The sequence below is a fragment of the Ursus arctos genome, unplaced genomic scaffold (assembly GCF_023065955.2).
Source record: "Ursus arctos isolate Adak ecotype North America unplaced genomic scaffold, UrsArc2.0 scaffold_14, whole genome shotgun sequence".
Lineage (NCBI taxonomy): Eukaryota > Metazoa > Chordata > Mammalia > Carnivora > Ursidae > Ursus > Ursus arctos.
Window position 1 is genome coordinate 45,365,069 of NW_026622808.1, and position 26,525 is coordinate 45,391,593.

At 43.9% G+C, this 26,525-nt stretch overlaps 1 protein-coding gene across 4 annotated transcripts in view; it reads right to left on the minus strand.

Moving 5' to 3' along the window:
* PRICKLE2 (prickle planar cell polarity protein 2) overlaps positions 1–26,525 on the minus strand; it is a 311,727-nt gene that overhangs the window by 82,452 nt on the left and 202,750 nt on the right. For all 4 annotated transcript variants that reach the window (XM_026501177.4, XM_026501174.4, XM_044384993.3 and 1 more), the window contains one exon: positions 3,985–4,168. In XM_026501177.4, the coding sequence (XP_026356962.1) occupies positions 3,985–4,128 (144 nt within the window). In that variant the 5' untranslated portion in view covers positions 4,129–4,168. The remainder of the gene's footprint in view (positions 1–3,984; positions 4,169–26,525) is intronic.

A 26,525-nucleotide genomic window follows, 5' to 3' on the forward strand; every position in this document is an offset into this window, starting at 1 on the left:
TGCAGAGGAAAGCTGCCAATAAGGCACACGGTCAAAAATAACCCTTCAGCCCAGGGGTGCTCGATGGAGCTACTCGTGGCCTTCGGGAGGGATGGCTTTTTCTTTGTGCAGAATCATCTGGTAATCTTCAGGATGTTAAGCATCTCAAGCCTCTACCCATTTTAATGCTTGTGGAACTGTTTTGACACTAACTACCTCCTTCTAAACATACATTTCCAAATGCTCCCTAGTGGTGGGTGGGACAACTGCAGGTAAGCAACCACCAATGAGGACCAGACAACCATTCCAAAGGGTAACCTGGATCTAGAAACACAGATACCAAATCTGTTCACAATACATGAGGGGAACAAAGATCAGGGTAAGTGGACGGCACCATCGCATCTTTGCCCGAAACAAAACGGAAAGTTCTCCTATTATAAAGATGCTTGCTGCACATATACAATAAAGGTTGCAGAACAATACTTCTTGATTGGTGAAATTATGGGTGATTTTGATCCATACTTCCTTAGGTGTCTCATATTTTTTTTTCTTTCTCTGTTTTTTCAATGAGCCCGTTTTCCCTACACAAAAGGAGAAAGCGACTTCTGTTTTGGAGAACAGAGGTGAGGCACCCACCACTGCCCGCTCCTCACACCCCTCCCATCCCTCCTTTGACATTAGGCACAGCGGGGTCTGTTCGCAGAGCACTGGCCTCTGTTCAAGCAGCGAGGGATCACCATGTTTTCACTCCGCCAAGTACCTGACCTTGTTACAAGGGAGCAGCTATGGAACTGGACCTAGAACATGGTAGGCACTTGAACAAATTTCTGCTGATGTGAGTCAGCCTTTTATGTCTTGACTGGGCCAGAATTTTGCTGACAGATCCTTTAGGTTTTAACATCACGTCAATTCAGTGGTTCTCAACGGGGGTGCCCAACCCATCCCTCCGGGTCACTGGGCACTCCCTGGAGACAGGTGTGGTCACCCCAAGGTCTGGGGGAGTGGGTGGTGTGTGCTACTGGGATCCAGTGGGCAGAAGCCAAGGAAGCTGCTTATCATCCTACCCTGCACAGGACAGCCCCGACAGCAAAGAATTATCCAGCTCAGAATTCCAATAGTGTTCAGGTACAGAAACCCTGCTCACCACTTGCCTTTCTTAAGGCCTGTTAAATATCCTCCAAATTCTTCCTGAAGTATCATCTACTGTAAATTGATCACTAGAACGTCTCTAGAAGACAGGGCACGTATTATTAACTGATTTGAAGACAAATTGGAGCTTGAAAGAAGACTACAGACGGTCAGTCACGGCAGCTCAGGGACCGGAGGGCTCTCTGGATGACACGACACACCTTGTTTGAGGTGAACAGAGGGGAAGGATCGGAGCAACCTCACTGATGACTTTTCAGTCCGGTCATTAAAAATCACGACATAAATGCTCTTCCTTTCTGGCATCACCTATTATATTTATCACTTTTCGCCCTGCTTTAGGAAGGCTGGGTTTTGCAGCTAGTAGCTTTTTATGAAATTAAATGCCCTATTCAAAAACACCTCCCTCAATGGGAGGTGACTTCCGTGTGCATTATTTTTAATTGAAGGCATTTCTCAGAAGAAATAGAATAATAAAGAGTATCACCTGAAGGTATATTACCAACCCCATGATCAGGGAGTCAAATGAAAGGTTTCTAACAGAAATGAGAGCACATGACTCTCAACCCTAACTGGTCTTTGGTATTTCGCCTGTAGCACAAAGCATGTAACTTCCACTGTAATTTCTCTTGATAGAAAAATGAATTTTCTTAGATCGGACACAACTCGATGATATTAAACCTCAGCATTTTTAGTGAAAAGCATTCAGGGTCTCAAATTTGTCTAATCTTAGAACATTCTACACAGCTTTTAAAAAACCTTTAAACATAGAAATAGTTCTATAAGTAATAGATTTTAAAAGATCTTCTAATTTTAAAATTGGAATTCCATTTCTTTCATGCAGCATGATCCCTTCAAACACCTTTAAATACAGACTCCCATTTTATTAGGCAAACATACAGCCCTTCAAACAGCTTGAAGAGAGCGTCTCTCTGGAGAACTGCCCTTCCTAACCATCTGTGTCACATAGGTTTGAAGAAATTCAGGGAATAGAGAAAACCATCCAAAGAATAGCAGAATTATAAGAGATGGGAATATCCATTCATTGGACATAATTCAAACCACTTGTTTGATAGCATTAATTGTTTTCTGTCAAAACAAATTAAAAAAAATTGTTTTATGTTTCCCAAAAATGTTCATTTTGGATGAGTCAAGCGGCCTCCAAAAATACTATCAACGGCACTCACTTTTGGAATTGGTGACCTGAGCCAAGGCCCCAGCTTCTGCAATTGTCTGTTCTCTTGGGCCAACAGAAAATTTTCTCTGCGTCTGAAAAATCATGATGGTGTTTCATGGTCTTAGAGAAGAGTCTACCTAAGCAGGGAACCCCAAATAACTTAACTTTAGAATTTCAGGGCCCAATTTAGCAGAAAGCAAGGTGAACAAAAGAAAGATGGGTCTCTTAGAAGCTGCTGGAAATGAGATTAGCAAGAAAATGAAACAAGCTCACAGATGTATCTAGGTGTGAAAACTCCCTGCTCAAACACTGGCAGGAGAATGGTCATGTCAAACAAAGATATTCAGTCACCCACCACCTCGTTTGAGTGTTCAGACAAACTCAATCAAATACTCTCATTCTTCTGAAGCTAACTCTTTAATAATACAATCTTCACCGAAACAGACGGAAATAAAGATATAACCTTAACCTGCAAACCGAGAGAAAATGTTCTTATTTCTTCCTGCTGCTATCTCAAATCCTCATGGAGATTATTTTCTGTGAATGTTTCTGTTCTAAAACATTTTTTTCCTCATAAGAATGAGAACAGAGATCACGACAATGAAGTGCCTGCAGGGCTTAGGAAGGTCTTCTTCAAGACATAAAGACGAACTTTTACATAACTCCTAATTTTTAAGAATTAGTCACTAATTCAAATTTTAAATAATACTTTGCTAGCTAAACAAATCCTACCTGTGTGCCTGATTTCAGGTGCCAATTTGCAACCTCAAATATTGGAAGAAGAAAATGAGAAACGGCTAATCAAAGAGATGTTATTAGAGGTCTGCTCTTGAGTTGTTTGCAAATTCTTGGGTCTTCTCTAATCATAAAGAATTTTTTTCTAGAAGCATTATCACACCAAAAGTCCCTGACTTTAAAATTTCAGGGTATTTTAAGCTTCCAAACATTCTGTTGGAATGTCACACATCTGACATAGGGAAGATCACTAGAGACAGCCATTCTCTGTGTCAGAAGGCAAAACTAGGGGTGTACCTCTCAGAGATGATGAGAGTGTCCAGCTTAAAGAAGGGGCTTCTAAACCAACATGAGGCTGGTGGAGGAGAAAACTCCAGGTACAGAAATGCAACGCAGAGGCTGTACATCACTGAGAAAAATGCAGTCAAACAGAAAGAAACCGAGTTCATCTGAGCGAGCCAACAATATTTGCAGCCTGTAGGTAGCGCCAAATATTTCAGGAAATGCCAATGTCTTTCTTTGTAAAGCAAGGCCAAACTTAGTATTTAAACACAGCATATATCACTGGGAAAAATAAGACAAACCCTTATGTCCTTGCTCTCCTTTAACAAAGAATCTTAAAGATTCATGGCCAATGTACAGCTCCCTTCCCCCTTTCAAAAATCAAGTTTCCCTCTCCAATGTTTCAAAGCCCATGTTTCTGAGAAGTTTCTAGTCAATCTTCTGTTGGCAGTTAACAATGGCAGTCCAGAATGAATTAGCAATGGCCCACGCAGGACGCGGTTTCATTGCTCTTCCTCGGCGCCCACTGGTGCCCCAGACGTTGTCAACCCGTGGGGCCCCAACCACTTCTCTGAATCAGCAAAGTGAACTCTTCCTTCTGAACTGGAGTGAGGAAGGATGGGCAGCACCCAAACCACAGCTGCCCTCCTCATCAAGAATGGTACCTGCTCAGGCTTCAGCCCCGGTGGGATCCAGGCGTACTCCTCCAGGGCACAGCCCGAGTCGTCGTCTGACGTGGAGTTCCTCTGGAAGTCAAACATGAGTTTGCTGACAGTCTTCTCCATCTCTAAGGGCATCACTGTCACCATGTGCTCCTCCTGAGGGCACTTGCAGTGCAGACAGATCTTCCTGCAAGCAGCAAAGGCGGAAGGTGAGAAGACAGGCAAAAGAAGCCATTTTTCAACTGGCTGCAGTCATCTGCCCTTGGTTTCCAAACCTTGGCAACTACCTTTTGGCAAGAGTACCTAGTGTGGCACCCCACAGCACGCCTGTCTTCTTGGAAGGTGTGGTGCTGCACGTGTGGAAAAGTCACGAGAGGTCAGAGGCCACCAGGTAAGCCTCATGAGAACGTTCGAACATGAGAATGTTCGAAAGTTCGAATATCCCAACAGCAATGTCAAAAGATCTTTTACTAGATAGAGCACTGGATATGGACCATGACTGCGATTTTCTCGACTGTAATAGTAATTAAATAGACAAAATACATATGCTGACCAGAAATATTACCAATGGATTTAACAAACACTGACAACATAACTATTTTCATAAAAGCTTCCCAGAAGCTTAGGAAATGAAAGTGGTTTTAAAGAGAACTGCAGGTGAGATTTTCTTTAAGCAAAAGAGCAAGAATATGTTTTCTCACCAAACAAATCCAGCCCCAAGATCTCATGGGAAAGACATTTCCACCTCTACTAAATGTCTCCATAGGTTTGAAATTCTAATCAGAAACCCAAATCTTTCCTACATTGGTTTTTTTTTTTTTAATATACAGTACAAGAGGATCATGCATGTGAATTATTTCAAAAGGTAGCAGCCAAAGATAAAATCTCTCCCCAAAGTTGAACATTTCTCTTTTAAGGTTACCATCTGTTCGCTTTTCCATGGCTACAAAAATGATGAAGCAGTAAAAAGGTTGATGTCAGCAGCACAAAAGCATTTCTAGCTTCTACCAATAAAAAAGAGAAGAAAAAGAAATCAAGGAGGAAAATTTTTAGCAAATGAGCTGTTCTATGTGGTACTCAGATCTTTACAATTAGTTTCAATAGCACTTTATCCAGGCAATGAGAGGGCCCAGAATCCTAATCCCCACATGTGCCTAATTTTTTTGACAACAGCTTTGTTAAGATAGAATTCCCGTACCATAAAGGGCACCATTTTAGAGTGTACAAATCACTGGCTTCTAGTACATTCACACAGTTGTGAAACCATCACCACTATTTGATGCTAGAACATTTTAATCACCCCAAAAGAAACCCAGGGCACATCAGCAGTGACTTTCCACATTCTCCTTCTCCCCAGGCCCTGACAACCACTAATCTATTTTCTGTCTCTATGGCTTTGCCTGTTCTAAACTCCATATGTATGGAACCATGCAATACATAGTTTTTTGTTTTTTGTTTTTTAAAGATTTTATTTACTTATGTGACAGAGAGACAGCCAGCGAGAGAGGGAACACAGCAGGGGGAGTGGGAGAGGAAGAAGCAGGCTCATAGCGGAGGAGCCCGATGTGGGGCTCAATGTCGGGCTCGAGCCCGGAACGCCGGGATCACGCCCTGAGCCGAAGGCAGACGCTTAACGACTGCGCTACCCAGGCGCCCCCAATACATAGCTTTTTGAAACTGGCTTCTTTTACACAGTAGGATGTTTTCAAGATTAATCCATGTTGTAGCATGTGACAAACTTTCCTTCCCTTTTATTGCATTATAATATTCTGGAGTATGCATAAGTTACATTTTGTCCATCCATTCATCAGGTGGACATTTGGATTGTTTCCACTACGATTACTTTTGTGAAGACTATTGCTCTAAATATTTACATACAAGTATTTTTGTGTGAACATAGGTTTTCAATTCTCTTGGCTATATACCCAGGAGTAGAATTGTTAGGTGACATGGTAACTATATGTTTAACATTTTGAGGAACTGTCAAACAGTTTTTCAGAAATAGCTGCACCATTTTACATTCCCACCATTAATGCATGAGTGTTTTATTTTCTCTACATCCTTGCCAAACTTTTTAATAAATCTTTCCATTGTTTCCATCCTAGTGGGTATGGTGTGGTATCTTATTGTGGTTTTGATTTGTACTTTTTTTTTTAAATTTTATTTATTTATTTGACAGAGAGAGAGACAGCCAGCAAGAGAGGTAACACAAGCAGGGGGAGTGGGAGAGGAAGAAGCAGGCTCATAGCGGAGGAGCCTGATGTGGGGCTCGATCCCATAACGCCAGGATCACGCCCTGAGCCGAAGGCAGATGCTTAACCGTTGTGCCACCCAGGCGTCCCTGATTTGTACTTCTTTAATAGCTAATGATATTGGGCATCTTTCTACGTGATTATATATCCTCATTGGAGAAATGTCTGTTCGAACTCTTAGTCCACTTTTAAGATTGTCATTTGTCTTTTTATTGTTGAATTATAAGCATTCTTTATATATATTTCTGAATACAAGTCCTTTATCAGAAATAGAATTTGTAAAAATATTCTCCCATTCTGTGGGTTGTCTCTAGTTTGTTTTTTTTTTTTAATTGTATGAACACTTCCAAGTCTGTTCTTTGTTTTGTTTTTAACATAGCACTTTGGGATTTTAATTAATTAATTAGCTAATTAATTAATTTTATTGGAGATGGGCAGAGAGAAAGAGAGAGAATCCTAAGCAGGCTCCATGCCAACACAAAGCCTGATGCAGGGCTTAATCTCACAACCCTGGGATCATAACCTGAGCTGAAATCAAGAGTCAGATGCTTAACTGACTGAGCCACTCAGGTGCCTCTGGTTTTCACTTTCTTGATGAAGACTACTGAAGCACAAAAGATTCTTATTTTGATAAAGTCTCATTTATTTTTCTTCTGCTGTCGCTTGTGCTTTTGGTATCCTATCTGAGAAACCACCGGTCTAACTCAAAGTCATAAAGATTTACTCCTATGTTTTCATCTAAGATGTTTATGGCTTTAGCTCTTATATTTGGGTCTATGTTCCATTTTGAGTTAGTTTTCACCCATGGTGTAAGGTGGGAGTCCAACTTCATAATCCTGTAGTTACTCAACTGTCTTAGCACCATTTGTTAAAAAGTCTGTTCTTTCTCCATTGGATTGTCTTGGCATCCTTGTCAAAAATCAGTTGATCATAAATGTAAGCACTTATTCCCGAATTTTCAGTTCTCTTCCATTGAGTTATCTGTCTATGTTATGCCAATACCACTCTGTCTTGATCACTGTAGTTTTGCAGGTTTTGAAATTGTGAATGTGAGTCCTCCAACTTTGTCCTTCACAAAAAACTGTGCTAGCTCTCTTGAGTCCCTGGCATTTACATCATGAAATATGAATTTTAGGATTAGCCTGCCATTTTCTACAAAAAACCTAGCTGGGATTTCGATAGGAATTGCACTGAATCTAGAGATCAATTTGGAGAATAGTGCTATCTTAATATTAGACAGTCCAATCTATTAACAAAAGATGTCTTTCCATTTATTGTGGTCTACTTTAATTTCTTTCAATGCTATTTTGTGTTTTTCGTCAGAAGTCTTGCACATTTTTGTTAAGTTTATTCCCAAGTATTTTATTCTTTTTGATGCTTTTGTAAATGGAATTGTTTACTTAATTTCATTTTCAGATTGTTACTGTATAGAAACACCAATAGTACAGGTACATTGATCCTACATCATACAATCTTGTTGAACTTGTCTTTTCAGTTTTAAGAGCATGGGTGTGTGTGTGTGTGTGTGTGTGTGTGTGTATAGTCCTTAGGATTTCCTATATACAAGATCATATTATCTGCAAAGAGAGACAGTTTTATTCTTTCTTTTCCAGTTTGATACCTTTTATGTCTTCGTCTTGCCTTACTGCCCTGGCTAGAACCTCTAGCACAATGGTCAACAGAAGTGTCGGTGGTAGACATTTTTGTCTTGTTCTTGATCTTAAGACCATCAAGTATTATTCAGCTGTGGGCTTTTTGTAGATGCCTTTTATAAAGTTGAAGAAGATTCTTTCTACACTAGTTAGTTGAGTGTTATTTTTATCACAAAAGGGTGTTGGGTTTATATAAACGCTTTTTTCCATCTATTAAGATGATCAGTTGGTTTTTGTCCTCACTCTATTAATGTCTTGTGCCTAAATTTTGACACCAAAATGTACTCAAGAAACAAAATCAGTTTAGTTCAGCCAACTCAGGCTTGTCAGATTCTCCCACTTCCTGCTTTTCATCAGATTGAAAATATACACAGACAGAATGCACACTGGGATCTGGTTTGCATCTCCAAACTCAAAGAGGTTTCTTCCAAACCCTGGCTGCTGCTTTTAAAAATAGTCAGAGCCCATTTTAACAGTAACTCTTTAATTAACCAGCTACTGTAAAGAAGTCAAGGGTGTTAGGACGTGGTCAGAGATTTTTCCCTCGTTATTTTTATACCAGTTAATGACTTAGGGAAAAAAAAAAAAACACCTCAGTGTGTTTAAGCAAATTTAGGAAGCTCTTTGGTGACTAATGGCTTATACTAGAAAGCAATACTTTCCAAACGAAATGTAGAAGAATTTTTACCAAATTCAGACTCCAGAAATTCATCTGTGCAACTCATGTATTCGGCAGTGCAGGGAAGTAGTGTAATAACATAATCTTTAGTGTTTGACGGACATGATCTAATGAACCGAAGCCCCAGGAGAAGAAAAAAGACAAGAGAAAAGCAAAATACAGAATTACAGAATCTCACTGAGTAGAACTATGAAAAGAATAGAGAAAGGCAACAGGGCTAAGGGCCGATTTCGTCGCCCAACACCCATCCAGCACCTCCCACGGGCCAGGCACTGCTCTTGCACTCAGAAAATGCAACCCAAACAAACAAGGACCTCTGCCTTCCTGGAACATGAGCAACCCCCCTAACAAATAATTTGATCAAATAGCGTATTAAAGATGCTGATCACTGGGAATACAAGAAAGGGGAAGCAGGATGACGGTGATCCGAACAGGGGAGCGTGCATACAGGGGCAGAACACAGAATTTGGTTTACGTATACCTTATATCTATGAGCCCAGATTTGCACACCAGTCCTCCAAGAAAGAAAATATCATCTCCACTTTCCAGAGATGAAAACGAAGGCCCAGAGAGATCAAACACCATGTTCGGAGTAAATCCTACATGGTGAGCAGAACAGAGACTCAAAGTAGGATTTACCTGACCCCTGAACTCCAACAATTAACTGCAGAAGGCATACCTGATCCCAACCACAGAATACCCTTTTGCTCCTGAACAACAAACACATCCAGAAAAATCAAAATCAAAGAGAAAACGAAGAAAAAAGAAAACAAAATGGCAAATCAAAACCATGAGGACCTCATGTGTTGTTTTCCCTGCTAGCTGCCTGCCTTCCGCTTCTCATTCATAATTAACAGGCACTCCCGTGGCAAGGCATTTTTATGTGCAAAGAATTTTCAATCTCTGAGTGATTCCATGACAGCCTTTGGAAAGACTAATTTAATAACCCCTGTTTACAAATGGGGAACCCAAGGCCCAAATGCTCAGAAAGGAGCAGAGGGTCAGAGATAGGCCAAGACGATTTCTCTTGATCCTCATGTCTCTCTCCCCCTCTTGGCAACATGTACACAGCAACACCCAACAGCTCTCTCTTTCGACACACGGATTAAAGCTTTTCAGGAGTGTGTGGGGAAATATATGATTTGGCTTAAAAAAAAAAAAAAGACATTTATGAAAATAGAACCTGCTAGTATAGCAGGATTTCATTTAAAAAAAAAAAACAAAACTAACCACATAAAGCGTGCATTGGTTTCATTCTGTCAGAGGTGACATGTTACCTGCACATAATTGGGTTTGTGAATGACAGGTTTCCAGGGAAGAAGGCAGGATTCCGAGAGCAACGATCCCGCATTCCCCTTCCTTTCCTCCCTCTGCCGGGCAACCACTCCTGCACCCCCCATCCCAAAGTCGCAGCTATGAATGTATTTGCTTCCATATCTGGAAGCCATGATCTGCTCTTCATGGGATACACAATACTGGGGGGCAGGTGGAGGCTCTCCTTTTAACCATCTCGGAGTACTCTGGTCATCTGTGCCCATGGCCACGCCATTTGGAGAACTGCTAATTTATGCTCATTAACTTACCTACCGTGCTGCGGAAGGGCTCATTATAAACAGACGGGGTGCCTGTGCGGGGGGCGGGGTCTCGTCTTGCAAATGTTGACAGGTCATTTACAACACTGATTTGGGAACCACAATGTCTTGTTTTGTGTGAGAAGTGACAGGATGAAGGCAAAAAAGGAATCCCCCTCCTTTATAATACGATTCTGACAAGCTCGTGTCCTAAACTGCAGGATGCTAGATTCGGACGGCACTGTAAACATCAGTAAGTCCTTTTTATTTTATTTTTTTAAAGATTTATTTATTTATTCGACAGAGAGAGAGAGAGAGCCAGCGAGAGAGGGAACACAGCAGGGGAGTGGGAGAGGAAGAAGCAGGCTCATAGTGGAGGAGCCCGATGTGGGGCTCGATCCCATAACGCCAGGATCACGCCCTGAGCCGAAGGCAGACGCTTAACGACTGCGCCACCCAGGCACCCCCATTAAGTCCTTTTTAAAAATATGGCTTTCTCTCTTTCACCCTCCTGCTCCCTTCTTTTAATTAGAGGAAAACATCTTTTGTGAAAGAACTCCTATGTGAACACTCAATATATAAAACAGAACTACCCAAGTTTATGTGAAGGAAGGAGGCCCGACTTCTCTCAAGCTCAACCTGCTTTCCAAACTCGGGCATTTTCATGGCCCTAAGATCCCAAGAACATGAGTTCAGAAACCAGCGTACTTCCCTTGACAGCTCAAGGTCATTCCTAGCGCTTAGCAACATGTGAATTAGATGCTTAATATTCTGAGAGATGATGGAAAGACCCCCCCCCCAAAAGGGGTTATCAATGCCTTTCAAAAGACAATTCCTAATCATGAAACTCTTCATATGACTAATGACTCTAGTCGTGGGAAATGATATATCGGGTTGCCAAGACATTACATGGAGATGCTTGGGGGAGGAGTGGGGTAACCCGGAGACTCAGATTCATTAGATCTGAGACAGGGCCCAGGAAGTGCATTTCTCCCAGCATCCCCGACGCAGCCTTGGACCCTCTTCTGTTGCTGGCCTTCCAGTTGGAAGGGAACAGCAGAGTCAGGGAATGATATGAAAATGTGTGTGTTCTACCAACACACCTGATGGTCTCAGGAACCCTGGGCAACATACATTTTAAGACTGTTCCAGGGAACCTATGGTGATCCCTCCTGACTGTCATGTCTTAGACTCCGACATCACGAAGCCCACCTGTCACTCAGCTGGGTACCCGTCAGGGCACGGGTGTAAAAAGGTGCTGGAGAGAGGCAGTATCACATTCGCCACCAGAGGGGTGTCTCAGTGCCAGCCCTGCCATCTGGCCTCCTGCCTTCCACCTCCCCTGTGCCGTGGGCTTCTCTGTCCCAAGTTCATGGCCAGATCAGGTTCAGGCCACTTTTATGCAAAGGGTCAAAGGGCAGACTGCTTAAAAGGCAACCCAGCCACAACACACACTAAGTGACTGATGAGGAATGGGCAACACAGGACACATGGCCACGTGGCAGGACCTCAGGCTGCTGAGCTCAGAGTGGGAAAATACACTTTTGTTCAAACGCAAGGGATAAAATAATCCAAAGTCTTCCCTAGCTTTTTGCTATGTAACGGATGTGTCCTCTGTATTTGAATTCTTCCGTGACTGCAGCTCACGGAAGGCAAAAACAAAACAAAACAAAACAAAACAAAAACTTCTTTTATTCTTAATAAGAAGAAAAGGGGAGACATTTTCTCCTTATTATAAAGTTACTGCTTCCTTACTCTTAAAAAAAAAAAAAAGGAGCACACAGTTAATGTACATGAGAATCGGGAATCGCAGATAAGCAAGAAGAGAAATATTTCAAAACACTCACAATCCCAGGGATAATCACTGTTAAACAGAAACAGCTGCTGGTCCTCTTTTTTCCTTCGTGTTAAGAAACTGGAGACCAGATTTCATTCTATGTGTTCCCCATCAGCAAGTACCAAGAGACAAGGCTGGCCTGGAATGACAAGGCATGAGCCAGAACACCCACACACGTACACACAACACTCTCGGCAAAGAGAAGGGCATTATTCAATCCAGATAAGTGAGTTTGTTCTGATCCAGTGCCCTGTAACAGGATTAGAGAACTTACTTACGTAGCAAGGAAGATGCCAGCAATGTGGGAATTGCATATATATTTACGGGTATCACAGAGTTAAGTTAGGTCCGTCAGATAAAAACACATCTGAAAACCAGATTTCAACAGCTATCGACTTTCAATTTTCTGTGCAAGTGGGGAGAGATGGGGCATGGATAATTTAAAACCACTAAGCCTTGGCTGTGAATGGGGTCTTTGTACATCAGTCACATACTCTCAATGCTGCGGCAACTGACATCACCTCAAACCACCTGGAAGATCCACCCTGGGCTGGATGGACTCGGGAGGAGCTGGGCAGGAGCTCGACTTTCGCAGTCTCCTCTGTTGCCCAATTTCCTTAAGTTTCCAATGAGAGCATCAACTTTTCACATGCATGCAAAGCGCCAGCCTAAAATGAGGTGAACGTTGTTCTGAGTTCGCTGTCCTGTGGGGATACCTGCCCTGGGTGTTCCTAGGGGGTAAAGTGTGTGGGTGAGAAGAGCATTTATGGGGCTGCAGGCTGCCCCAAAGTCAACAAATGAAGAGACAGTGGCTGTTGTTATTGGAAAAAGGCATTGCTGTGCTGTGTTTCAAGTAAGCCGGCAAGGGCTGCAAGTGGGGTCTGCCGGCCCTAAGAGACGGCTGACATGATCCTGTCGTGAAGGCGGCAAAGCTGTTCAAAATGGAGCTCTGACACAGAGCACCAGCTGCTTCCCTCCAAAACTGCACAGGTCCCATAATTCTATGGCCTGCGCATGGGGCTTCTGCTAGCACCTTCTGCATCCCTCACCAAACACACGGGGAGGATCATCAGAATGGCAGGCAGGCAGGCAGGAGACACATGGGTGGGGGCTGGCCTGAAATGACGTGAGGATGTTCCAGTTGGTGACACTGTCCCCAAAGGAGCAAGGGCTCAACATGACAGTTCTGACCTCCGGGGGGGGCTCCTGCCTCTCCACTCCCACACGTGCTTTCTGAGTGGCGGTGGCTGAACACGGTGGCTACGTTCCTGCTACTAGGGTAATTTCCCACATTTACGGAGGATTAGCATTTGCATGACCTTTACACAGTTTATCTCATTTATTCATTATCAGCAGTCCTGTTGAGTTAGCGTTCGAATCCACTGCACAGATACAAAAATTAAGGCTGTCAACTCGTATGTGACCTCACTGAAGTTGTATAGACGAGAACCTATGTTGTCTGACTCCCAGACAAGGGATCTTTCTACCACCTTGTGGTAAGCGGAGTGGCCAAGTCTTCCTTCCTTCTTTTTTTCCATGCATCCTTCCATCCTGCCATCCATCTGTCCGTCCATCTGTCCATTCTTCCATATCCATCCACCCATGCAACCTACCCCCCATCTAAGCAGACGACAGTGAATAGGCACTTACGGTATGCAAAGTGCAGTACTAAGATGCTGGGCAGAGAGCAGTGACAGAGACATACCCCTGCTTTAATCTCATGGAGCTTAGGCTGCAGGGGGGAAGGCAGACAAAAGGCAGGTAAACAAATAGGTAAACTTGCCATTTGTAGATTGTGGTAAGTGTCATGATGGAAATAAACAAGCAGATGAGGAAGAGAGGGACTGAGGATGGGTCACGACAGGCCTCCCTGCACCAGTGACATCTGAGCTGTGATCAGAATACTGAATATGAGGCAACTCTGAGAGAACCCAGGGCGAGAGTTCTCCAGGCAGAGGAAAGCAAGCACAAAGGCCCTGAGGTGGGGAAGAGTGTGGCATGAGGCATTCACAGGAGGTGGTGTGTGGCCTCCCCTCCCCCATCACTGCTGGCCTCCATGACAGTGACCACGTCGGATCAGCCACTGCCTGTCCCAATGCTCAAGCACAGATGTGAAATTCAGGGGACAGCAACATCTAAGTGTGTGCCTCAAGTTTCTCTGTTCTCCCTTGGGCCCTTCTCCCTGAAATTCCTGTCTCTCTGTCTTGATACCCAGATATCAGCATATCCTGTTATTTACAGCCTAACTGGCTCCTTTACTCCCTCCCCGCCAGCCACAATACTTTGTTTCCCCCCTTTTCTGGCAAACACTCAGTCTGAATGAGGGACCCAGGCATGACCCTTGACACTCGCCATGTCTGGAAGCAAGATTCCTATCTCTGTGAGAAAGGAAAAATAGTTTCCTAATAAACACAGAAGCTAAAGGGCGAGACCGTGACAGGGCCAGCTGGGTAGGAGGCTGGTGTGTGCTGAGAGCCAAGACCACGCTGCCTGGCTCCATCCGACTCCTTGCCCTCTGCCCGGGCTCCAGCGGCTCCGGCCATCTGCACCGAGAGGAGCTTCTCTCCCCCAGGCGCCGCCAAAGTTGGTAGAGGGTAATTTTCAGTGGCAGTGGTTTCCTCTCATAATATGTCAATTCATATTTCCATGAGCAAATATACACAGCTCCCTACTCTAAATTTATCTGGGAATTTCTGAGCAGTAGAAAACATTCCCTTTGAAAAATAAGCCTCCGGCGTGACCTCTCTTAGAAAAACTTCTCTTGAACCTCTCTTACCATACTTCGATTTAGGAGTATGATGTCACAGTAACTAAGGGACAACGCCTTGGATTGGCTGTCCCCACAATCAGATCCTCAGGAGGTGTCTGAGTGTAAAGAATCATAGTGGTTTATCCCCAAAACGTCCTGACAGGGAAATCGAAAAGGGAATTGGGCAAAGGGAAGGATGCCAACATAACGTGAGGTAATGAGCAGGCGGCAGCGTTGGACAACTGTGACCCATTTCAGTTGAGGAGCTATGGAAGATGGTTTGAAGCACGTCTCAGAAATGTGTCACTGGAGAGTCCAAGAGGCGGAGGTGGTTATCCACCAATTACCAACTGGGCGAGGACCGTACATGGGGCCCTTCGGCTTACCCACAGGCAAGACGGGCAGGCTGTGCTTCCTACTACAGTGGGACCCACGGGTCACAGTAAACTGGGCTGGTGAGTGCCAAGGGGGAAAAAGGGAATACCAAAAATGTTTGCTGCAGGCAGCTTCATTTATTAAAAATAATTCACTGAACATCTATGTATTATACATCCCAGGAGGTATTGTGAGGGATTAAAACAAAACAAAACAACAACAACAAAAAACAAGAGTCCCTGTCTGACTTGGACACCAAGATACAGTCACAAAGAACTGAAACATAGATTTCAAAGCGAAGAGTTCTTGGGGGGGATACTGAGGAGAATGTCCTTGTTTCGAAAAGATACATGCTGAGATATGATCAGGTGAAGGATGATGTTTGTCATTTATTTTCATATGCTTAAGCTAGAATATTAATAATATATATTATTATTAATGTGTGGGGAGAGAGAGAGACAACATGTGGCAAATGTGGCAGAATGTCAACAACAGAGAAATCTAGAAGAATGTATGGAGGTTCACTGCACTGTTCTGGAAACAACTATGTAACACTGCAGTTTTTCAAAATAATAAGTTTTAAAACAAACCAAACAGAAAGTCACTTTCTGTGACTTTGCTGTGAGGAGAGTTATTAACAGAAAAGCTACCATGTGCCAGGCACTGTGCTACAGAGAGTTCCTGGTCACCAAGGAGTCAGGGAGGGCCCCCTTGAGGAAGCTGGACCTAAAGGTTGCCAGCTAGGAGGATACTAAGCAAAAAGAGAAGAAAGGAATATTCCCAATAGGTGAATAAAAGACATGGAGGTGGGAAAGAACAAGGTGTCATAAAGATATGGAGAGGAGTCAAAGATGGCGGCAAGAAGGCAGGTGGAGAATTACACATAACAGTCCATGTGAAGGAGTGTCGACTGCATTGTAAAAATGTTCCCTGGCCAGTGAGGAATCTGCCTACCAAACGCACAGCTAGCTAATTCAGCATCATAATGAGTACACACAGTGAGCCCTCAGAGGAGAAGAGCTTGGCCACGGATGGTGTCTCCATAGCAACACGGCTACCTGCATCACTGCATCCCCAGGAAAGGCTATGGGTATCTAGAGAAGCGCTGATTTCCTTAGCTCCCTGTCAGACCCACTGCTCTACGAAGGATAAACCAAGGTAGACGAATGGTTATTCTTTCTGGAAGAATTCTTCAACTTCACTTTGTCCACATGCTAACTGTGATTTTATGACACATATGTTTTGCTTGGTTGGTCATTGAGCACGGTAAGTTCCAATAGCACTTCCTTTCCAGATGAGTCCTTTAGGAGAGTAGTTTCTGAGGAAGTAACTGCAAATTGAATTCTAACACTCGCCTCCAAACTTCATGGCAAGGACTAGAAGACTCCACAAAATACCTCTTCATTTGCCTCCTTCTTCCATGCCATCTGCTGAATTACTTGTTTAGACTCTACCTCCCTAGTAGAAGAAGTTGGCTAATCTCAGGAAGACAAGATCTGAGGAATTAAATATTGCCTAAGTACTTAAAGGCAGTATATCATGCAATGGATGAAGATCTTTGATTCTGGAGGCACACTGACTTGGGTTCAAATCCTAACTCCACCACCCCCATTGACTTGCTGCTAGGATTAGACAGTGGATACATACAGCATGCTTCAGAAAGTGAACCCTGACTATGTGCCAGCATGTCATGCCCTGTGCTATGTGGAAGGATGGAAAATAAAACAAGCAAAAGCAGTCATGGTTCCTGTTCTCTGAAGTTAATCTAGATCATACTAATGTATTCCAGTTAGGATAGAAAATACATCAATGGAAAATAGGGAGCAAATTAAGTCCTTTCTGTAAGTTTTTATTAAGCACTCACTATATACTTAAAGGTGTGCTGGACTGAGCAAGTAACTTGATTACTATCCTTACTAAAGAAATACTTGTCTTTAGCAAGCTTTTAATATTTCAAGGTCACACAAATGACCTTCTTTTCTTACCAAAATACAATAAGGTAGAACAGGTTACATATTAATTATTGACCCCTGGGACTAATCACGTACCTCAGAAGCATTTTCACTTCAGGTAACCCTTTGAATTATCTTTTTGAGCCTCTACAAGGTTAATAAGAATAGCAAGGCTATTATTGCAATAATACCCTTACAGAGATAAAGTGAAGCTCAGAGACACCAAGTCCTATCTTTGGGAGTGTCTAGAACCCCAATACTTTTTTTTTTCCCCTGAGCAGTATAAGTAAAGTCCATTTGGTTCCAATTCTAGGGTATGATTTCCCCAACTTTTCTTTTCTTTTTTTTCTTTAGTTAATTGATTTGAGAGAGAGAGAGAGCGAGAGAGCGCAAGCACACATATGTGGGGGGAGGGGCAGAGGGAGAAGGAGAAAATCTCCAGCAGATTCCCCACTGAACTTGGAGCCTGACGGGGTGCTCAATCTCATGACCCTGAGACCATGACCTGAGCTGAAATCAAGAGTCAGATGCTCGACTGCGCCCCCCCAGACGCCCCCCAACTTTTCTGTTTAAGAAAATATTTTCTGATTGTATGCTGGGCTCTATGCTAAGCACTTTCTACATTTCCTTATTCAATCTTCAAAGCACAGTATGAGATGGAAATTATCCTTATTCTTCTCATTTTACAGATGGGAAAACCAAGGCTCAGAGCGCGTCTGGAATTCACCCCAGCTCCCACGGTCAGGAGGTGATGAAATGCGAATGCAAACCGAGATCCGTTGGGCTCCAGAGCCCTTCACCAAACACCTGAATGCCTTTCTGATGCCCTTTCAGACTGACGGCACCGGTCCCCTAATCCATGTAAAACAAGTTGTGCTTTTCTCCCTGCTCACACAGAGGCCCCCACATCACTGGCAAGTCATAGGAAATTCTTAAGTGGCTGCTTATTAATAACATTTTCAGTTGATATTAGGCTGCCTTTCATCCAGGGGAACTCAGCCAGCTCCATACACAGAGAACCACTGAAATCCAGCCATTTCTGGTATGGCGACGGGCCAGCTGGCAACAGCATCCCTCAGGGGCTTGGCTTGTGGGGATTCTGGCAATGGTCACACCCTTCAAAACTTGACAGGGGCCCTTTAATATCCGTGCTGAAGGGCTTGAGGCAGAAACTTCCCAGAAATCCATGTTCCTCAGTGAATGAGGCCAAAGGCTCAAGACAACCCCAGCAGATTTGGGGAACAAGAACATCAAGAAATTGGGTGTTTACCAAATACCGAAGCTGGAAGTAAAGCCCCTCGATTCAGCTTGAGTCAGACACAATAGGGAAAGACGTTATTTTCAGGAGAGACCTGGCTTCCGTCAAGTCCAAGGGAAAAAAACAAAACAAAACAAATTTCTCAGGGTTTCCCACAGCGAGGGGCTAGGCAAAAAAGGCAAGACGCTGACTTCCCTTCCATGGAAGCTGGGTGTATGGAACGGTTTTTGTGGTTTTGTTCTGAGCCACAACTAGTTTCCTCATTCTGCAGCAGCAAGCGGACAGGGGGAAGTACACGGAAAGAAAATAATATTTCCGAGTTTCATATTTTATTGGAAAGAAGCCCCTGATGAATTGAATTCACATGGTCTACAGGAGTAAGGGTTGGAAAATACTTAAGAATTTGTTGTATTCAGATTTTGACAAGGTGATGGTTGAAGAATGTATGCCCCTGGATGTACCCCCACTCCCCAAGCCTATTGGAAACACCCACACCCACACACTTTTGGCACAGTTGTCACACTGAACAATGGTCCAGACCATGGACTTCCTCGGAGCATGGATGAGTCTCGTCATTGCTTCATTAGCTCTTCTCACTACTCCTGCCTTTGTTCTCCTAGTCCAATTAACCACGACCTCCTGCCTTGGCTACTGTAACAGCCTACTTTTCTAATTCCCTGCTTCCATCTTTGCCCTTCTAGAATCTATTTTCCACAAGCTGTTTGTTTTTAAAACAAGGGAGACAACACTCAAGTCTCCTGCTTAAACTGCTGGTTCCCAATGCAGTCAGAATGAAGTATACTCTCCTTAGCCCTGGCCACAAGATCCAATGTAATCTGCCCCCTTCCTCTCTCTCCCACTTTATTTTGTCCCACTCTCCACACAGTCTACTGTGTTTCAGCCACACTGACCTTTAATGTGTCCTCTGACCTTGCCAAGGCCATCTTTCTCTTTGGATCTTTACAGTGGCTCTTCCTGTGCCTGGAACATCCTTCCCTGTGCTCTTTACGAGCTGGCCTACTCTTTACCATTCATGTCATTCAGAGTCACCTCCACCAAGGACCCTCCAGAAAGTAGCCCACTTCCCCTTCTCATTTGCTCGCTCTTCTCTTATCCTTCAATTTTTTTTAACATTTGTCACGCTCAGAAACTGTCTTACTTGTCGATATGTCCATTATGCTTTTCCTACTATAATGTAAACTCTACAAATTCAAGGAGCTTATCGTGTATCTAGAACAACAAGCATTCAATAGTTATAGTTCTTTAAAATGTGGAATCTTTAATGCCCAGTTCAGAATCTAGCTTGGCAGTTCTCAACCAGAAGTCTCCGAACCCTTCACGGCCAGGCAAACAAGATCATGATCGCTGTGTAAAATTCTCTTTTCTTTATACTTATTTTCTGCAATAACTGAAAATGTGTATGTATGTGTGTGTATATATATATATATATTTTTTTTTTAAAGATTTTATTTATTTATTCGACAGAGATAGAGACAGCCAGCGAGAGAGGGAACACAAGCAGGGGGAGTGGGAGAGGAAGAAGCAGGCTCATAGCGGAGGAGTCTGATGTGGGGCTCGATCCCATAACGCCGGGATCACGCCCTGGGCCGAAGGCAGACGCTTCACCGCTGTGCCACCCAGGTGCCCCTGAGAATGTGTATTGTTACAACGATGCCAGAAATGCAGAGTGTGAGTCTACTACATACATGATCAGGAGGATGTCATCAAAATCATACCAAAGAAAGACTGCCTTTTTCCTGGATTAAATCAAAGTAGGCAAAGAGTAAGGTAAGGGCACAGAAGAAAGTACTTATTGTTGAGAATGACTGAGAATCGAACCATAGCTAGAGTGTAATTTAATTCTGTTAAGTGTGTTGCAAAATGTCAAGTTTTTGAAAGAACGCCTTGAATATGCTGAGAGACTGAAAACTCCTGACCTAACCCAAAGCAAATGTTCAAAAAATTATGAAAGTGTTAAACAGAATACCAAAAAGTCTCTGAAACACAGAAGAAACAAAGACTGCCATGGCCTTGGCACCTGAGACCGCAGACCTCAATTTGCCCATCTGTAAAAGGAAAGAGATCCAGGTACTTCTCCTTCTAGTGCCACAGAGGGTAACGTTAGCTCCTGGGTAGCCAGGCAGAAAAGTGCTGTGCCCCCTTCCGTAGAGCAGGAGGGGCGTTTTTTCCAGGCACTTAGTAACCTTGAGAGATTTTCCTGGATGAGCTCACAACAATCTACCCTCTAGTAGATGGCAGTTCAGTAGATCTAGCCATTCTTATCTTTCGGGTTACTGTATGTCTTTCGGGATCTGATGAAGGCTGAGATCCTCTCCCTTTAAAAAAAAAACAAAACACAACTCCCCCCTCCAAACCCTACATATATACATTCACAGAAATTTTGCATTTAATTTCAAAAAGGTCATCAATCTTTGCTGGGCCTTTGGTACTCCTGGATTCCAAGTTTAAAACACCTGTGGTTTTGAGAACTGGCTGAGTGGAAAAGGCCTTCTCTGCCACTCCCCACAGGACAGAGACAGCGCCTTGCATGGCGCAGATGTTCTAGTTCTCACTCTCTTTTAAAAATTCAAAATAGCAAATGATATCATAGTTACCACTTAGGAAGCCGAACCTTAGCAATTCAATGGTACAGAATTTAAAAACAACTTTTAAGCATGGCTAGGGCAAAACCATGGTGGTGTTTAGGCAGCAGGTCAGGCAGCCGAACTGACCAAAGGGAAGGGAAGGCAGTTTAAGTCAGTCTGATCAGTCGAGTCCAGTGCTTAGGTTGCTTTCCACCTACTCATCTTTCAGAAGCCATTCTAGCAGGAACCCGAGCTCCCGTTGTTGGGAGAGGAATATGTGAATTCTTTGCTTTGCATTTTCACCCCGCTTCCTAATGAGGCAGGTGTTTCAGAGTGTCCTAATCTGCACAGAAAGCATGAGAGACGGGTGGGGGACTCACTGTTCCAGCTGGTGGCAAGCGTCTAGTCTAGACAGGCTTTCCAGGTGACTTCTGACATGATGAACCCACAGGCGAGGAGTAAATTTAAGCAGTCATTTAAACTGACTCCTGATTCTTGATGGCTAAGCTGTCAGGGGGAGGGCTTTAGCCAAGCACTGTGCAGTTGCTGAGCCCAAAGCAGCCATTTCCTATGCAGGGTCACCCACCTGATGGCTAAACTGCCCAGGGGATGTCTACAGAGAGCAGGTCATTGTAACGTGGGTATTCCTCCCGGAACACTGCAGCAGGAAAGCTGGAGAAAGACTCTACATTCACTGGTGGTGAAAAGTGACAGGAACCTTAACCACACTCACCAAATATAATCACAACTACAGGATGCATATCCCAGAGAAAGAAGAAAAACTATTAAAACTTTAATTAACTAAAAATTCAATGAACTCAGACTTTCAATAGGCCTGCACATTGTCCACTTTGGGGAGGGACAAAGAAAACGTAGAGCAAGTGGAAAACAGAATTTCTTCTTCGCACGTCTAAGCAATTAGGTGTTTAATACATATTTACCAAACTGAAAAGAGAATCAACCTTCAGGGAGTTTTTAAGGGTTAACATTGCGTGCAGGTTAAATCTCTTGGGCCAAGTGCAACGGCTGGGTACAGGCTGCCTGGCGTGCTGGGCTGAGAACGATTTGGAGACCTTGTTGGGATGTAAGGAACAGACTGTAGGGTTTCATCAGTGAGACTGGGGCCTGGTGAGGCAGATGCTAGGTACTCACCCTGCTAACTCGATAGTCGGGATGCTTCTAAGAATGGAGTTCATACATGGGGACACACACATTCACATAAGAATAAGTTTCCCACCTGAAGAAGACTGCCGCTCTCAATCAAATAGTAGCTTCTGGGGAATAATAGGGAGGAGTGAGAGGAGAAAGCAGACATCTGCTTACTCTGCCAGATCGCAGCCTGGTGTCCAGTGAGGTGACAGATAAAAAATTCAGAGGATGTTTGCAATCAGCCTTTTATGACTCCCACCGAAGAACAAGTTCACTGGGAATTCATGTTCAGGATAATAATTTACACGGCTGCCATGTCCTAAATCACACGCAGTTGGGTAACCCTGCTCTTCCTATTAAGGCAGAAAAGTGATTGGGTGTATTTTCCAAATTGGCAAAAATAAGACAGGAAACTAACTTGGATTTCATTCCAAACAACCAAAACCTCAGTTAACCAGAACCTCCCATTCCTCTGAACATTCCTCTTAGGGAACACCTTTTTGGGGGGCTAACTGAACTACCCAAGACAACATGGCAAACACCTGTGCTCTTCAAAACTTCACAGAGCATTTGGCTTTAATTTACATAAACTGGAACATTTTTTACTTAAGACAAATACGACCTCATCTGGAAAACACCTCCTCTACCTCTTCTAATTTTAGGTGTCCTAAATGTTTAGGTGAGCATACCAGAGAAATGAATGTATTTTTTTATAGTATGTGTGTATAACACACACACACACACACACACACACACACACACACAAAGTTCCAAGATCTTTCCCATCTATTGTGAAGGCTCCAGACTCCGATGACATCAACTCAAATCCCAGCCTGACGATTTATGAGCTGTGGACCTTGGGCAAGTTATATAACCTCTCTGTGCTTAGCTTCTATAGAATACAGATGATAAGAGACCCTCCCTCATAAGGTTACCATGAGTATGAAATAAGATTCAGCCACACACAACAGTGAGCACAACGCCTGGCCTTCAATGCTAGTTATTAATTATTTTTATAACTCTGTGGGAGAAACTCTGTAAGAGCTAAGTGATTTCTTTGAGGTTTACTCAAACAAGGAGTGATATAATTGGGATTAGAACCGGGGACTTCTGAACTTAGTTACATTTTCCTTCCCGTGCAGCACTCGATGCCCATTAGAAAGGTGGGTAAGAAGGAGCAGCACTGGCATCACCAGGGAGCGTGTTAAAAATGCTGAGTCTGAATTTTAGCAACACCCCAACGTGTCTACACATCCAACTGGGGCAGCCTTCCTCTCTGGCACTCTGCGGGATGCCTACATACGTAAGAGCCCCGGAGGGCTTCTGGGACTGAATGAGCAACAGCAACACAGGGCGAGATGCACGCACCCCCTCTTCACTAGTGTGAAACATCCAAAGGTCAGATGTTTCTCCAGGAAACTCCAAGTCATTCTCTGGAGAGCTACTGCTTCTCATCTTGCAGGCCATATTCACAACCCAGAGTGGTCGGGTCCTGATAGAAAACCTGACCTTTCAGCTCTCTGCGCCACGGCAGCTGATAGTGCAAATCGCACACCACCGACAAGGCTGAGTTCGTTCTCAAAGTTCACGCTCATCAAGGTCAGCGCTGGGAGAGAACTTACAGATGAGTTGATTCAGAACCTTCATTTTAGGGATGAAAAAACAGAAGCTCAGAAGGGGAAACACAGACCTTCTAGTTAGAACCCGATGTACATGAACTAGGGGTCAAAAACGCACAAGCATGGCCCCTCTCTACACTCCGACTGGTGTGCCCCGGGGCGCCTACGATTTTAGCACAGCGGAACTTCCACCCAAGGGCTGCTTCCACTGGCTTTTAGCTTTTACTCCTCACCTCAGTGTGTCTTAACTGACTTTCCAACCAACCTCCCTTCCATTCGAAAAGCCACATTCAAAACCGGAGTTGAAGACGCCACTGTGTTCTGTTTGAGGCCTGACAAATTCTCTTCCATGTTCCTTCTAATCTTATCAAAAGATTAACTGAAAGGATTTTGAGGGCTGAATAATGAGATGCTTCTCAAATGAGAGATCCACAGAAACGATCTAGGAGGTAAAGAAAAAACGTTTACAGTGGACGTTTTGGTAAGAATGTTAGACATTACTGAGGCTTTGGATGATGATTATCCTGGATTTGAATCCCAATTTTACTCTTTACCGTCTGTGTAACCTTGGGCAGGTCACTGAACTTCTAGAAGTCTTGGTTTCTTGACTCTGAAATAGAGCTAGTAATCCCTAGCTGCTTACCTGCTGCAAGAATTAATAAGGCAAGGTATGTAAAGCCCATCACATGCCAGCTAGCACACAGTAGGTGCTCTATCTCTGAGAGTTATGACTTTTTCTATACATTCACACAAACACTAACACAAAGACCATAAACAGATACACAGACACCTACAACATACTTACACGTACACTAACAGCTACTCTGAAAACCTATCTGACCCTGTGACCACAGAAAGTACGGTTTTTCTTAGCTGAGTTCTGGAACTTTCTTGAACAAGCATCTCTGAGGACTCACAACTGACGAATGGATGCCAAGAAAAGGGCTGGAAAAATGGCATCCTGCCCAGTTGAATTGAAATGCTAAGAATTCCTGTCCTAGTTACTTTTAACCCTGGATGGGGCTGGATAACATTTGCCAGGTTTGATTTTAAGGAGCCCGGGGGAGGGGGGGCTCTGAGGCCAGTAGTGCTCCCTGTGTGAGAGGAATGGAGGCAATGCAAGTCAGCCATCTATCATGAGGCACGCAGAGTGCCAGACTGTCAAAGGTACCAACCTGGGCTCCATCTCTGTGCCATATTCCAAGTAGTAAACGATGCCTGTGACCCCTCCAGAGCCTCAGGATGGTTTCTATATGACAGCTCAAATGCTAGGACCAGGAAGAAGGGGGATATCGGAAATCACATTCTTCCTGCCTCCTCCAGGTTCACTCTGCTGTTCTGAGGCCCTGCCATTTGGGTTAACACTTTCCCATTCGAGGCCAGCCCTGACTTCCTTGAGGTCCCCGCTTCCAACCAGGGATGATTCTGGATTCTGTGCCCCTTTTAGTGTCGTATCTCCTCTTCTATGTCAGTGCTCAGAAAATTTGAGTCTTTGGTTCAGCCAACCTGATTTTTCCAGACTTTATGGCCAAACATGTATTGGAAGTTTATCATCTATACCCACCAAGGAAAGGCAGGTTCATATCATACTTGAAAACATGCTCTTTTTAGTTAATGCATTTTTCAAAATGGTCCATGGTGCTCTGGTGGAAAACACACACTGTGTTTAGCCACCAGTAAGGTTTTAGGATTTAAAATGGCTGCACTATGAATTCTGTAGGACAGATGGGGAGAGGAATTTCTAGCTGAAGGAGAACAGAGGCTCCTGTCTTTGAGTTGCAACTTCACCCACAGGGAACCTTCAGCTTTACACTTTCATGGTGGATTAGAGATTGCTCTGATATTCTCCCAGCTGCTTCCGCATTCTGGCTCCCTCCTCCCCTCCTCCTAACTCCTCAATCTAGCCCCCCCCCCCCCCCTTTCTCTTTCCTTGCTTTCTCCCTCTGCCTTGTCCCCAGGGAAATAACAAAACGAGCAAGCCTCCGGGCTTCAGACTCCAAACAAAAGAGCTGCTCAAACAACAGGCCAAAGGAAAAAGAAAACCTAGTCTCCAAACTCAACTGGCCAAGCCCCCAGTGAGATTTTGGAGGACTTAGGTTGCTGGAAACTCAGTGTGATCTTATCCAACATTTTCTTTCCTGCAACATCCAAACATGCATGCGTGTGCACGCACGCACACACACACACACACACACACGGACAAGGTATAGAAACAAGAACATGTCATTAAAAATCTTTACAGGTTGGGACCAGAGCAAAGTGGCAAGTGTCAGTCATGAACATCAGTGAGGGACCCAGATTTTCCCAGTGCCTAGCCCCAAAGCTTCTCAGGTTGCCACAGTTCACGGTCACCAGCAATTACCTGATTTATAAGTACAAAGTCAGGGAGAGAGGGAAGAGAGAATGCTTTTCATGGGCCTTCAGACACAAAAGAAAAGTCCTCGGCCAAAGGAAAGCCACAGTCCTGTCTGAGGGACAGAACATTTTCACTGGGATATGTCTGAAAACAACAGAGACGAAAGAGGACCATGTCTTGAGGCTTCTGAAGGCAGACACTGCTGCTAATTCAAGGCTGGCAGTGCGGTGTGGTGGTTAAAAGCTCTGTTCCAACTCCGAGCCTTTGGAACTGTTGTGTAGCAGAAGCGACATTCTGCTAGGTCCCAAGCTTCATCACCAGCGTGTCATTTAAGGTAAGCGCTTATCCCTCTGTGGCCTTCATTCCCCCGTCAAATGAGTATTTAAACTCCTACCTCCTGTTGTGCATAGGTTGGGCCTAAATGGGAAATATGAACGTTATCGGCACCAGAAAGAAAGAAAGTCCCACACCCAGGAGGTACCAAGAATCGGTCAAGGACATCACAGCCAC